This window comes from Strix aluco, chromosome 3, assembly GCF_031877795.1.
Source record: "Strix aluco isolate bStrAlu1 chromosome 3, bStrAlu1.hap1, whole genome shotgun sequence".
NCBI lineage: Eukaryota > Metazoa > Chordata > Aves > Strigiformes > Strigidae > Strix > Strix aluco.
Window position 1 is genome coordinate 104,030,513 of NC_133933.1, and position 16,337 is coordinate 104,046,849.

General features: G+C 35.6%; 1 protein-coding gene across 5 annotated transcripts in view; it reads left to right on the forward strand.

Annotated features, from left to right (window-relative positions):
- KHDRBS2 (KH RNA binding domain containing, signal transduction associated 2) overlaps window positions 1-16,337 on the forward strand; it is a 439,781-nt gene that overhangs the window by 157,545 nt on the left and 265,899 nt on the right. For all 5 annotated transcript variants that reach the window (XR_012622653.1, XR_012622655.1, XR_012622654.1 and 2 more), the window contains exon 3: window positions 1,998-2,114. Coding sequence is in view for 2 of the 5 variants with exons in the window: in XM_074819841.1 (XP_074675942.1) it covers window positions 1,998-2,114 (117 nt within the window). In the remaining 3 variants the exon portion in view is untranslated. The remainder of the gene's footprint in view (window positions 1-1,997; window positions 2,115-16,337) is intronic.

The window sequence follows — 16,337 nt, forward strand, 5'->3', positions numbered from 1 at the left end:
CCTTCTCATAGTCTCCTCCAACTTACATAGCGGTATAGCTCTTTCAAGGGGCAGCTTTTCTTAATATTAAGAGACACGGATAGGATGCAGCAGTAGATGGTTCTTCTCTGATTGGTGAGGTATAAGTGGCACAAAAGATTTGGTGTTGTACCTTGTGAACAGCCATTCTGCATGTAAGGGAGTCCCTGCAGAGGAACAAAATTTCTGCTATTTGCTTGGCCATCTCTAATAAATCTTCACATACATGAGGTGTGTAATTTTTGAAATCTTATTTGTATCAATAGATTAAGCCCAAGGTCTAGTATTAAAGTTGAAATTTAGTCCTTGCCATTCCTTCCTCACTATTTGGTTTATACGAAATTTAAAAGAAATTTCAAGCCAACAACTTCTAAGCCAAGTTGTTCCTGGAAGAAGCGTACCTACAGTTTCAAGACATAGGATTGTTGGTGCCACGATTGGGTATCATTTATTGAAGAGTTGATAACTTTTATTAAATGAACAAGTAGAGTTGAAAAAAAATACAAGCACATAAGCTTGAAAAATCTTTATTTGGATCTTCAAATCTTGCTGGGTTTTTCTGCAATGTTACCACTTACTACTTCCCCTAGACATCTTATTTTGCTGAAATCAGTTATGTTAGTTAAGGAGGCAGTAGATTTCACCTTACATATTTATTTGTCCTGTGATTACATATTATTTTCTTTGATGGTTTAACCAATATTTGAAGTAAGTTACAAGTGATTTATAATTAAGACACTGGACTGAAAAACAGCTTTGGATCTGGGATATCTGGCTTGGTTCCGAGTTTGGGGTTTATTAACATGGCTGATGCATTTGTGTTGTATTCTTGCTGGCTAAAGTGGAAACAAGAATATTTCCCCATTTTTTCCATTTTTAAAATAGAAAATAATGCAAAACAAGGTATAACAACTTTTTTAGGTATATTTTTGACAGCATCATATTCTTGATTGCTATTTCTTATTGTAATTTTCTTTATCTCTGTAATAAAAACAAGGAAGTGCTCATATAATTACACACCTTTTTCTTTGGCTAAGCTTATTCTTTGTTGAAAGCCAGTCCAGAGTACTCTCTGTTAAGACCTGAAAATAATTCAGAAACATACTAAGCAAGTGCTGATCATTCCCAGTCAACTTCCAAAGACAGCATGCTATAGAGTTTTTAAAAACATTTTGGAAAGCATAAAAAGTAATAAATTGAAGAGACTATTGATTACAGAGTAAACAAATTACTGTTACTTAATAGACTCCCCCATTTTTGCTGGTTTGTGTCAACATAACACCTCATTTATTTATTGTTCTGTCTTCTGATTTTCATGTAGACATCTGTCCTCTTCATACAGAAAAAACAATGTTGTATGTGTCACATGAACTGTGCAGTGTTTAAGGATATTAGCAGCATGTCAGATAAAGCCCACTGTTCTTCAAAATCCTCTCAGAAAATAGCCTTGAATATCTATACAGTGATCTATTTTTTGTGATTTGTTCTGTTGCTGGCAAAACAGATATTTGAAGCTGATACACCAAACAGCACTTATTTTAAAACCAATTTGCAAAACATCAATTCCTAAAAATCCATCTAAAGCTCTAACTTTGCAGAATGTATTGCTTTGCCAATAAAGCTGGCTAACTGTGGAAAGAACGTATGCATTCTCTGGGTTTCACCTATACCGTCTGATAAGCAAAGATCTTGTTTAGCAGTTAGTTAAACCTAAGCAGCCACTGGCCATTTTTGTCCTAGAGAGAAAATTTCTGGGGTTCAAATAAACCATGAATGCTTTTACTGCCTTTCATGCTAGGTGAGAGGATACCTTGGTTCTCCAGACTTGTATCCCAATGAACTAGGCTCAGAACTAAGTAGGAGTACTTTTTTTAAAGGAAAGTAAACTTTTATTTTTTAAGTAGCTTGTTTATAAAGATTTATTAATTTTTTGAAAAAGTACCTCTTGGTCTAAAATAGTTCTCTTATTTGCTTTCTAGTTCAATTTTGTTGGAAAGTTGCTTGGACCAAGAGGAAACTCTTTGAAGAGATTGCAAGAAGAAACAGGTGCAAAAATGTCCATCCTTGGGAAAGGATCCATGAGGGATAAAGCTAAGGTACTGTGTCTGGATTCACATTGCAATTAGTGTGAAAACATTTGTGCTTTAGCTGTTACACTTAGATTGCCTGTCTACTTATTAATTACTCAATTAATAGACTCATAATAGACTCTGACTCCAAGACTAGTTTGTATTTTTCAAGTTACATCAATTGGTTAAATACAATTTTTCTCTTGCTATGCATATAATGCTTCCCATATAATTGTGGACCTTCACAGTTACTATATTACCACTGTTATTTAAATAATTAACCTAAAAGAGAAACCAGCTTAAAGTTCATTTGTTCTGAGAGAAGTCTGTTTCTCCTGAAAAAGTACAGCTTGTATAGATTACTGATTAATATTGGTGTACATAAATAGGTTTTCTCTGTTGTTTATTGTTTCTTTAGAAAGGGGACTGTTTTAAAAAGATTGACTATTTATTCAGGGCATGAGTCTAAAAAAAAGATAACAAAGTGGACGCTTTACTTAAATGTGTGTAAAAATGCACTATAGATAAAAGAAAAAAGATGTGTTTGGAATCAGTATCTGGTCAATGCACTTAAGGTAATTATTTGTAAGGTAAGGCAGCTTCATATAGATGTGACTCAAAGAACCAACTGCTGATTGCATTGTGGTGTCTTACTTCACAGTCTGTAGAACAGCAGTATTATGGTCAACACAGAAATAATGACTGCTAATTTCATTGAACTGTATATTGCCTTTAATAATGTTGTGCATTATTCTGCTTTCCTTTCTGTCACCTCCGTCATTCATCTCAGTAGCTAAAATCATGAAAGCAATAATATGCCAGAATAGAGAAAAGACTAATCAGGATTTTATGGTTGGCATTATTGGTCTTGGAAATGCGTATCAGCATTCACACGTGCATTATGAGGTCTCCAATTGCAATATTGAAAAAAAACCCCACAAATTAGGCACATAGAATGTACTGCATTTTTTCAGAGATTTCTTTACGACATTGGGCATACTGACACTTCATTGATCTATTTCACATATTTTATGATAATAAAAGTTGAATACAGTACAGATTTTATTTCTAGGTATTGACAAGTAAAATATTTTATGACTTTTGGCTTACTTCTGGAATGATAAAAAATGACTCCCTGGATGAATGAATGCATGTGCTGCTAAGTGGCAGTAATTTGCATCAGTACTGCATCTGCCAACTCCATTCTCAGCCGCCCACTCAGACTATTATTGCCAAGAGCAGCAATTGCCCAGACAGGGGAATGTGAAGGGCTTGTTACCAGCTAAAGATGTTTAAACACACATAAAAAGATAGACTAAGTCCTTCGATTTTGAGATAGGTCACTCTTCTTACCACATCATTTGAATTTCATCTGATTATAATGAACAGTGCCAGCATGCCAGTTATTACATTTATTCATGGGTATGTCAGCAAAAACAAAATTCAAGGTATTTTTTTCCTCTTCACAGAGTGTTTAGTCCTTAAGTGTAATCTGAAGTTAAGTATGAGCTTCATGGAAACTCATTCATATCGCGTAAAAAATTAAGTTCTAGAGTAAAATAGCATTAAATATAGCAGTGATTATGGCAATGTCTGTAGAGAAGGCCTTGTAAGTCACTGTTATCTTAATCCAATTTAAACATTACTAACTCAAAAGAAAACAAAATCCCCGTGCAATTACAGTGAGAGATAGGAATTATCTGATCCGTGTACATCACTGTAACCAGTTCCAAGCAAAAGAGGCTGAGAATGATCATGGGATGGGTAATAGTTACAATTAGCATTTCAGAGAGGATATTCTAGGTTGAGATACTGGTAAAACTTAAAAGAAAATATACTTGACTGTGAGCGTACATAATAGTGTGAATTGCTACATAGCTAAGGAAAATACTACTTGCTCTGGTTAAAACAAGCCCACTAGTCTCATTTACACAGTATTCTTTACTGATTTAAATACAAAATGCCAAATTCTGGAGGCTTTTTGTGCTTATTTTGTACCATACAAGAAATCAGCTTTTGTATATTGGCAGATGAGCTTTCCTTCTGGAGGAATTTTCAAGAAAAATATATGTAATTTCTCTCTGTAAACTAGAATTTCCTTAAAGCTGTCTGTATTATGTCATGAATCATAATAATCTCCAGGCAGACTGCAGGCATGTGTGTTTTTCCCCTCCAGTCCAGTGCAGCTGGATGCTGAGCTGCATCAGAGCAGCAGAAACAGAATTTCTGCTGGAAAATACTAAATAAATTTGTGCCCTAAATCCTTATGTACATAGTGTTTGAAAACAACTGATCCACAGATTTGAGTTTTTTTAGTGCCAAAATGACAGGAGGCAAATGCTTGGCTCTACAATGAACCACTCTGGCCATACTCTGTAATTTGGGGCATATGGAGGGGCAGTTTCCAGTTCTGGAAAGCAGACTCTGTCAAGGGAGGTATATCTGCTTTTCATAATTTCCTTATCTTTATAAAAGAAATTTGTGAGTAAATTTCAGAGACTAAAGAACTTGGGCTGTTCCTTTTCAGAGCCTCAAGAGACACTTTTTAAGAGTGACTTGAGATTTTTGAGTATTCACTGTGCCTACTGTGTGGGAACAAGATAGATTAATTTGAAAAGGCAATGGAACTTGCTTAAAATGAATATTGTGAACAACTACAATTGTTCATTAAATACCACAGAGCTTGTATATTGGTGTCACAGAAAGTTGTGTTAGAAGCTGTTGAAGAGATGCCCACGTGTAACTGCTGCAGCTTTGCAGCGTGTTATTTAGGATATGAGGAAAACTTACAATTCTTCCAGAGCAGCATGGCTAATGTGAGTACTTAAATCTCTGTGCTTAAACTAATGATGTCACTGTCTGTGCAGAAGTTGAGTTTTCTTTAACAGAAGAAATCTCCTACAGTATTCTGACAGGAAAAACAAGCACCATCATGAAACATGGACAGTCCACTAGACACAAGAGAAGATGATGCTGGCTTTTAGATACTTCTTACCTTTGATTTAGCATGCAAGACTGTAGCTAAAATTTGAATTATTTATTAGCTGAATAACTTGCATTTATTTTTAAATCATAGAGAAGGCATTATTTAACATGCTGAGTGTAGATGTGACCACTGAGAATTGTGCCCACTGTAAGAGCATAGCCAGTTTCCATTGAGCTGGTAGAGCAGGTTGAGCTCTCACTAGCTTGCTGGCTTACATGTTGCCACTGAAGGTTGTCATTACTGTGGTAATATAGTATTATAAATATGCAAATACATTCTTCAGAACAGGTGTGATGAGATTAAACATAGTCATGTTGAGTTGCTTGGCTGTTGATTCTTTTCCATTTCTTTTTCTTCTTTTTCCAAACAGCATGGGAGGAGATTGTAAAGGTAAACAATCAAACTGAAGTGACAGGAAAAATCTCATTACAAGTGGAATGAATTGGCTGCTTTCATACATAGATTCAGATTTTCTCCTTTTCAATCATGCGATGAATGCTTTTCATTGTGCTATTAAAAAAAAAATGTATGCAGTGAGCTGGAATAGCTTTTTGTACATAAACTATAGCAGGAAGAGCATGGATTCTCTAAAAAATATGTAGCAATGTTTCTTAAACACATCTATTTCTTGAGCTAGTTACCTGCCGGAGTTTCATAGGAGAGAGCACAGTCTTGGGCCTTGCACTATTTCTCCATACTCCCTGGTTTTAGATTATTTATATGAGCAGGTTTTTTTTTTATTCAGGTAAATTATAAACCAACGTACAATAAACAGGCCCTAGATAGTATATGTAACTTGGTCTTTGTGTTTTGTGGAACTTCAGAACATAGTCTGGGAGAAAGCAAGATGGCAATGATTTCATACAGATGGGAGTGAAAGGAAAATTTTTGTAGGAAAGCCAAGAACGTTTAGGGACAGAGGTAAAATAACTACACTGGTGTCATTAGAACTGCCTTTAAGGGCTGCTTGATGTGACTGCAGATTGCTGGATCTTAGGGAGAATATGTGGGAAGAGTCAAAAACATACCCCTCCCCTTCCACGTTTCCCTAAGAACCCTCAACTGACTGGAGAGAAAATATGGATCTAAGAGATACTGGTCTGAGGCAGGACCTCATCCTTAATGACAAGATTGAGAACAGATAACAGCATTAATCATAGTCCAGCTGTGGTACTTATCTGCAACATGACATCGTCTCTTTTTGTTATGTTTTTTTTCAGAGACTGTGGTACTTATCTGCAACATGACATCGTCTCTTTTTGTTATGTTTTTTTTCAGAGATGATCTGTACCAGAGTAGATGAGACTGTGTATGATGAGGCTTGCCTGGAATGACTCTTTGTAGCATGATACTAGTAATTAAATGGTATGAATAATGCCGGTAAAAGAGAGCAAATGAAGGCCATGATCCCAGATTAATAACTGAAAAGGTGAACAAGGCATAGAAAAAGCAAAAACATGTTGAGAAAGGAAAGAAGACTGGCTTGGGAAAAAAAAAAAAAAAAAAAAATGCAGGTATAAACCTTTTGCAAAAGAAAAACTCTACCTTATACATAATTTTATCTTTTCTCTTTCCCATTACATGCATAACTTTATGATAAGGACATTCAAAGAAAGAGATGATGGAAATATTCCAGTGAACACAAAATTATGTAAGGTAGAGGCATTTAAAGGCTCCAAAATTCTGAAATAAAGAAGAGGGGTGAGAGAAATCTTGAAAATGTGCAAGTGTTGTAGTTGAAAAATTTTCAGGATAAAATGTTAGTGCTTTTTTTTTTAAAGAACTTTTTTATTTAAAAATTAACCTAAGTGAATATGTTTGGAAGAACTGAATAACCTAACCACAATGAAAAGTTCTAATTTTGCTTTAATATCATTTCGAGTGTTACCCAAAGGATGATTTTTGATTGCTTTTCATTGTATTAAAAAAATGAAAAATTGATTTAAATGGATTTTTTTTCCTGAAAACTTACTGTTCATCACCTGCAAGACACTTGCAAGACAGATTAACTGTTTAAACTGAAGAGTCTCACATTGTCTTTGCAGAATTCACAGACACTCCAGACTTCTTTCTGAACCCATAATGCAGGATTTGTAAATTAATGTATAACCTGATAACAAGGCTAAATTTTATATAAAACAAAGCTAAAACACCAGTTACTACAGTAGCACATGGGCTGTCAGCCACGCATGAAGGAAAATGTAAGTCATAGTGTTTGAGTCAGATCTGAACACTGATGTATAATTGCCACCACAAGTCTTACTTTTTACCTAGAGAAATCCTGTCAACACCAATTCCTGTTTTGCTCACTTTCTGTTTACTACCCATTTCTTTTATTGTTTGCACTTCCACTTACTCATGTTTTTTGTCCTGGCTACTTGGAGGATGCTGTTATTAAAGATTCCTGTTTCTTTCCTATAAAACATGGGAAATTAGAGAACAAACTTACACTGCAGCTTTGAAAAAACATGTAAACTAATGACTCAATGTTTTGTCAGCTACTGAGTGAACTTTTAACTGCTTTCTTCTTCAAGTTGTTTAAAGTAGTTAGTAAAGAAAGAAGGTTTAATCAAGAAGAGTTAATGGCAGTAGAACTATCTGCCTTTCATTAATATGTGGGTTAAGCACTTTCCAAAGAAGCTCCACTGCCACTGGACAACAGCTTGTTCTGTTAAACAGGGTTTCTTGCATTAGCTTTTCTTTTTAAAAAACACGGGTGTTAGGAACTTGTTGGCAACTAAAAAGTTCTAAAGTTGGCACACAGAGAACCTACCTAGATTCTATGATTAACGTATTGGCTTTAGTGTGGTTCGTAACAGCCATATTATGTGAGTACCTTAGAACAGATTTTGAAAATATAGGAGAGTTGCAGTGCACACTGGTCTGTTCCCTGCAAATGCTAAATGGCCTGACTGCAATTCTGCAGTCTTTAAATATATGGTTAAATATCTTACAGGATTAAGTCCATATATATAACGTGAATAGTGCTGAATAACTTTTTGTTTTGAAGCACAAAATATTTTTTCATTAGATCATGTCTACCTTGAGCGTAGTGTCATAATAGTGCAGAGTTAATTATCTGATAGCATTCTCTTGACTTCATTGCTTTCATCGGAACATTATAAAAATAATGCTCAGATAGCCCAAAAGGGAAGAAAAAAGTTGCAAGTTTTGTTTATAGGAGGTGATGATCCAAGTATTGCGTTATATTCTTTCCCAATCCTACTGCTTTACTGAAACGTGAGAACAAAAGTGTCTTTAGTGTTCTGGGTACAATAGCCTTTGAGTGTCACTGCCTGTTATAATCGTTTAAACTTATGCAGTATGGTTACATATGCAATATTTCCTTCCAAATGAGAGTGGCAGCATTCTGAACAAGATAAAAAAAAAAAAAAAAAAATCACCTAGTGGTTTGTTGCACCACATTTCACGCTGGTGCCACTCCACCTATGCCAGTGAGGTTGCTTGCTTTAGTTTATGGCTATGGTGGTTAAGCCCAGTGTGTTGTCATGAGGTTTCAGCTCTTATAGGTGGAGATAAAAATTTGTTTCTATAAAAAGTCCATTTTAGTTCTTTAAAACAGAACCTGTAGGTTTACTTCCAGTTACATCCTGCCTACATACCTAATGAATGCAATGTCTTCTGATAAATAGTCCTTATCAGAAAGCTCATCTGTGTTAACAAGCATCTCCTCAATATCATTGACCAGTAACTTTGGATTTGGAACCTGGCTGGAAAGATTACCCTTCAATTTATGCAGTTTCAAATGATCTGCAACATAGTAACCCCTGGCCGTTTCAGTGTGCTATAAAATTTTGGGAAAGTCCATTTGTTTCCATTTCTGTCAACTTTGTTTCCTTATGGTATAGATTTTTCCTTCCGAAGGTGGTCTGTCATATTTATGTTGAAGATTGAAGATGTTTTCTTTGACTTCCCTCTCTGAGTTTTAGAGCTCATTTAAGTACATAGCCCATCTTGCTGCAGAGAGAAGAGTCTTTTCCTCAGTCCCTCTTGGGTTAAGAACAGGTCTCCTTTGTTTTGGCTGGGTGGCTCAACAACTCAGACCTTACTTAGAGGAGTCAGGCTTGAAGAAAGCTTTTTAAAAGGTTTTTATCTGTATGTATATGTGGAGAGAGAGAGAGAGAGAGAGAAAGAGAAAGATATGCGTGTGATGCATAGCTGTAATTCATGATTGAGCATAAGTCATTATGTATTATCCAGTTCCTTCTGATGTCTTCTACACAGTGACTAGGGATGTCTGTCTTTTATCAACAATTTGAAATTCCCATGCTAGCTATTTAACATTCCACTCTTCTATCCCCAAAAGATGCATAATTGCTTCAAAAGTTTAAAGATCATTTCATAACTCATTTCCTAAATCTTTCTACAGGTTGGTAGGAAATTCCTGGTAGATGACACCACTTCCATTTTAAGAGGAGCATAACTGAAGTAGCATTACTGTTAGATTATCACCAAAGTATTCAACAGTGTTCCTTTCACTTTGGTATAAAACTTAGTCTTCTCAAGAGATATGTGGATAAGCCTCCAGACGATTGATGTCCTAAGTGTGGGTGATGTGTCACCTTTTTTTCCATTTTGAGTTTCATGCAGCAGGTAAAAAAAAAAAAAAAAAATCAATGCCAAATCACCCTTTATACCAGAGAAAGATTTCAGTATCATTCTAGGTCCTCAAACCCCCCAAATTACTTTTTCCTGCCTGTATACAAGGCACTGTGGCTCCTTGTCCCTACCACAGTGAGTTCCACCTTGCTTGAGTCTCCCAAGTTCCAGAAAAATCTCTTCCCTAGAGATGTGGATTGTGGTTCATGTTGCCTCTCTGCTCTGACCTGTATTTCATGATTTAGGTCTTAAGATCAGGCAGTGGTACCATCTGTTGACTTCTCCAGTCAGGTTCCAGTTCCTGGTCACTGTAGAAGCATATGAACAGGACTTTGTTGTCCCATTAGAGAAGTAATTTATGTCTCTTAGTGCGCAACCTGTTCCTACCCTCATGGCAGCTGGAAATTTTTTAGCTGCACTTCTATAAAAATTATTGTTTGTGAGTGAAGACATAAAATTTGTGTCAGCAGGCTTTTACATGTTATTTATGAAAACAAGTATTTTATTGCAACAATTTACTGCAGCTTTTTTTCATATAATTAGATACTTACCTGTATGAAGTGTCCCCTTCTGAAAAGGGACACAGGTCACAAGGTAGGTGTTGTTCCTTAGAGCTTGTTTTCACTGGTGCAAGATCTGGACTACAATCACAGTCAAGAATTAGCCATCAGGAATTGCTGGGTCACAGAAGCACCATATCCTGACCATCTCTCAGCCAGTCCCTCCCTGAGGCAGCAGTAACCAAAAAGACCTCGGTGAAGATTGCTATGCTGGCATTTTGCTCAGTGAATATTTGACAGAAGAGAAAAATCCTAAATCGAACAAATAAAAACTCTTTTTGTCTTTTTGTCTCTTAGAGACAAATTTTGGACTGTAAATATTGGAAACAGTCTATAACTTATTCACCCATGATTTCCTGGAAAAAGCTATAAATACCAAACAATTTGTGCAATTTTGTATGCTTATTAAAGGAAACTGAACTGAAACCTCTGACCTTGTTGATATGCTGTTTTTTTATTAAATTATTTGGTATTATATAACAAAGATTTATATTTCTGCATACCCATGGAAAATTAGAACACAAGTTTTTATTTTAAATTAGAAAGATGGCAGAAAAATCAATATTACCATTCCTTCCTAACCCTGACCTATATTGATTACTGATGAAAAATTAAAGTTCATTGGCTGGTTAAGTGCAAAGGTAGGTTAAAAGAATCAGTAAAGTGGGACACTCATTTAAGTACTTAAAATGTTTGAAATGTAAATAAAATTTGAAAACTGTTGAAATGATCTCCTTTGACTCCTAAGGAAATCTCTAAAATCTCCTCTAATACTCTCAGTATCCCAGAAATGCAGTTCTTGTACTGCTGAAGCCAGTGGCAGTTTTGCTAATGACCAGTGAGAGGAATAAATCACTCAGTATTTTGTTGAACGGGTGAATAAAAATTCAAATGCAATCTCCAAATATTTCTCTATTAACTTCTAGACTAAAGTCCCAGCCTGAAGAGTGAGATGTTAGAATGGTTGCAGAGATTCAGCCAGATATATCATTTTAAGTATTTCCTGCTAACTTGATTCATGGAGTGATATGATACTTCCATGTAATTAGTGATGTCATTTTCAAAAGGGATTAAGTAAGAGGGCAATTTAACTCCATGCTAAAAATGTCATACACTAAGGCTGATGGTTAAGAAAATTACATTCTCCTCACAAAAGAATTATATCAGACCTCAAACAGATGCTGAAAAGTCCTTGGTTTATTACTGATGTAACAGAGTTGTGATATTAAGTCTTTATCGCCTCCCTCACATCCAATGTTAAAACAGACTTACATGTTTCTTAGCTCTTACATGACATTTGTAAGACTTACACTGCTGGTTTTAAAAAGGTGAGACTCATTCTCCTCTTTTTGCTAAATTAGACTACTTCCAAGGGGCAAAATGTTGAGCTGCTGCTTCAGATTTATGAGTTAAAAGTGATGGAGGACCATGAAACTTTAAAAGAGGCAAAACAAGTGAGTGGCAAAAGAGAGGAATGTGGGAAGAGTAAAGGTGGCCCTTAGTGAAGAAAAATATATATTATTTGAAGTAGTGAAAAATTACATGCTTTCTGTTTTGCCAACTTGTAAACATTTAGTAAATTTTTGACCTGAAAACAATTTACATTTTTTGTTTGTGGAATATCATGTTTTCTAAATACCCTGGCAAAGTAATCAAAGCTGTGTGCACATGTATTATGCATTAGAAACAAGCTGCAGAGTAACTCAGCTGCAATTTCCTTCTGTCTGTAATGGCACCAATTTGACACCCAAAAATCTGAGTTTGACATCCAGATCTGTGCCAAATTCTTCTTGATTTCAGGTCCTTCAGATTTCATCAGCCAGAGAGTCATTTGGTGCTGGTTGACACCGCTCAGTTGCCACCACTGCCCATGGGGGCCTCTGGTGTCTCACCTTGCTGAAAAGGTTTGGTTGTGAGACCATGCAGTCAACTGGGAGATTCCCTTCTCCCTCACATGATGTTTGCAAACCTGAACAATGTAGTCAGTGTGAGTCCTAACACTAACGTCAGTGCCCTTGAAGCAGGCAATAAGTTTTCTTTAAAAAAATAAGCTCGAAAAGACAAAATGCAGTACATGAATGTGTGTGAGAGAGGAAGATTTATATTCCAAGGTATTTTATTTATCTATATGTGACTTCATAAAGACCAAGTTTGATCTTGCTGAGTTTTGTTTTACGATTATTGTTCTTGCTATTTTACATATAGATAAATGCAAAAAGAACTGCTTTGAATTATTTGTAGCAATTACATTAAATCCCAGTTTTCCATGCATAATGTTATCTGTACTCTTGAGGATCATGATAAATGCTTTTAATATACTTTAATGGGTTACTGTTACACGGAATTTTGCATTGCCACAATAGAGGCAGCATTACAGTAAATTAAATTACAGTGCACACAATTAAATAGAATAGTGAAAAAAATCAGACTTGAAGCAACAGCTCTTTGGAGTTCTCTGAAATTCAATTCCATGATAAACATAATAGGAGAAGATGGTGAGTGGAATTTAGATAGCTAAAAGAGATATTATTTTGTTTGTAATATCTCCATCAGGGATTAATGTTCTTTTATTCAGAGACATTGATTAGTCTCTAGATTATTTTTCTGATTGATTACTGTTGTAATGTAGCATTCCTTTTTTATATATCTACCCAACATCAATATAACTTTTGAGCTATAACTTCATTGTGGTACAGTTGTTATGCAATCTGCAATAATTTGTGACTTCTCAATGACACCTTTAAGGAAATCTGTACAGATTTAACTTGAGTTTATTGCCATATATTACCAACCCCTCCCCCCCCACCTTCCTTTCATCTTCCCTGAAAAAGAGAAATATTAATTTTACATATTCTCTGACAACAGCTGCTTTCCAAGAACACTTGAGCATGAGATACATTTCAGTTTTACCACATATAGCTAAAGTATGGCATGTGCACAGCTCTGGACAGTCATTATTTTGAATATACAATGAAACCAGAAGGTATGATATTAACATTGCAACTGCTATTACAGATTTTTTCCTTATTTTTCTTATTTCTGTTATTTTAGTTGGAGATGAATATGAATTCAATCCAATATAGAGCTAGCATTTGGAGTCAGGAGGAATATAAATGTTGCATTTAGTTCTCATCACTTTGTGGCTCTGGCTTTCTTTCCCAGATTTTTAGTTTCCCCACAATAAAGGATAACACTTCTTGCCCATCTACTTTAGAGGTGTCTACAGAGAATTAATTCATTGATAATTAGAAATCTCTTTACAAACACTACATGCTATTGCACTAAATTCAGAATTTTGTGAGTTCAGATGAGTGAGCTGTTATCCCTGCAGAATACATCCCACTCATAAGACACCTGTGGATGTGCTCAACGCTTGCAGGTTCTTTTCCCTTTTTTTTTATTCTGGTATGATATTTTACCTATTTATAATTTGGATATTCCATTGGTCTAAATCAGATCAACTCCATTTATAATCCAAAAAAGAATGAATTTTTATTTTTACAGAATTTGGGAAGAAGGTGGGAATGGTAGCAGCTAGCAGTTAAAATATGCACACAAAGCCTTACCCTGATCCCCATCTTTTGCCTTTCACGCTATCTGAGAAGTTTCTTTGAAACCAAGTCTTTGGAAGTAACCCTGGCACTTAACACCAGACCCAGATGTGATACATTTTGTTTAGAAGAAATAGGAACATGGTTGAGATTTTTTTAGCTTGTGGATGTGCAAATGCTTTGCTGAATTTAGGCCTTACAGTCAAGTCCTCCCTTCCTGTGCTTACAAACCCTTCCTGTGAAAGTCAATGGCTGCATGTTGTGTGTTCTTTGGTGCTCCAGCAGATGAATTATTTAGACAATATCTATAACCTTTGAAGAATTTTTTGAAGTGGGGAAAAAAATAATAAATATTAATATAAATAATAAATATCTGTTTTTCTGTCCAGCTAGAGGTCCCAGTTCATCTCCTGTTATATTAAAGAAGTCTGTTACCACATGTTTTTTATCTGGCATGAGGGGAAAAGAAAAAGGATGTTTCCTTTGTATTATGCTGTTAATCCTTCTCCAGAGGTCTCTTCATAGGGTAGGGAGATATAGGAAATGGTCAGCAACCCTTACTTCCTTAATTAAAAACATAATTAACATCTACTCTTTCAGCTCTAGTGTAACACTGGTATTATATGGAGTCTTTGGCTATTAAGAGACTTGATCCATAGGTGCATGTGTAAGTCCAAAACTATTGTTTCACATTTCTTTAAGTCGATGTATCAAATGTGTGGTCCTGAATAGTTTGACACTAAATTATTCTGTTTCACTGTTTCAAGGCCAAACTGTTGGTGTCAACTGTTGCAAACAGAATTAATATTTTATTTTGTTCTTTCAAAGATTTAGCTGCAATTGCTAGAACACGCTCCACAGAAATTAATCTCTTGCAATCATCACTATGAAGTATAGGAAGCTTTTTTTTTAAGCTATTTTTAAGTAGGACGCTCAATCATGGTGCTAAAAAGTCCATGGTAAAGAATGATGTGATATTGAACCCCTGAATCAAAATCTTTTTTTTGTCCCCTTGATGATCCAGACCCCAGATAATTTTTAATGAGAATCACATGAGTCTCCATCTTTTACAGTTCCTGTACTGAAAATAACTACCTTTAGTTTTCTGTCATCTTCTCTTTCCCCTTTCTTATTAGGTAAGCAGAACAATGTAATGAATCTGCAGATTTGCTTTCTCCTCCCCTGATGCAGACAACTATCACAGGGAAGAAAGGGGTGTCTCACACCCCTTTGCTAGCAAGATTATATACAGTCTTTGGTTAATAATGTAGATGGATAATACTTATTATATACACCAGATAATTTTTCGTGAGAAATTTCTTATTATGAGTTTTCCACTATTTCAGTTTTGAGTGGTCTGCTTGTCCTGTGGCTACTGCCAGCGCTACCATGCAAAAAGATGGATAAATTCTCACTGGTGAACTCTTTCTTCTGAACATCACAAAATGTACATGCGGAGAGAGATTCCTCCTTTAGCTCTCTAATGGAGGTTACTCTGCAGAACCTCTGTATAACGAATGTCAGCCACCTCCATAAGACAGTCTATTCCCTCTTTGGACATCTACATCTCCTAGCTACATGGGATGAATCACACTGCCTTCACTGACTTACACAACTAGCTTAGGCTCCACACCTGACTTTTGGGGAGCTAGAAGTACGTGAGGTGGATACTGGCTGTTCCTGATCGCGCAGTCACTGAGGGAGCAAGACTATTCAAAATTCCTGTTTCACTTTGAGGAAGTCAATTCTGTTCCAAGTTCTAGAAATAAGAGAGTAAAGTATATGTCTAAACATTTCTCTTGAGAATCCACTTTTCTTTAGGTTTTTAGTGTAGAACTAGTCATTCAATTTTTATGTTTTCTTGTATGAATGGGAATTTTATTCATTTTCATCCACCCGTATGTATTCCTTAAGTATTTGTACATCCTTACAGTTTGAGAACATAAGACTCCTCCTGTGTTTAACTCTGAATTCATAGAAAATATTTAATGGGTATGTCAGTCCAAATAGGTGTATGAAACAGAATTTTCAAACTGTCCCTTCATACTAGAGGACACGTACCCTACAGTAAACTTTGGCCAAAATTAATAAAAAAACCCAGAACAAAACCCCAAATAAACAAACCAAAAAACCCACAATGTGACAGAAAGGAAGTAGGAGAGATTGAGGGCAACAGTCTATTCTAAATTCATTAAACAATTCCAATAAAATTGAAGAACATCTATTGAAACAGAATAACGTTTACTGAATCTGATTAATATATGTCATATGAGTAAGTACACAGTCCAAAATTTTTTCTTAAGAATACAAAAACAGCTACCCCAAATGCCAGCCTAGCCATTCTTTGTAACTTGAATTGCTCTGTGAGTTGTAGCGAAAGTATTGAGAGTTTTGCAGATCTCAGCTGATAGGGGCACTCAACTCATTATCCATAGATAATGTGCAACATGAAAGATTCCATGTATATTCAGAGTATATTATGCATATAAGTGTCCAGGAATTTCAAAGTAGCTTTTTGAGGTGTTGAAGAAAA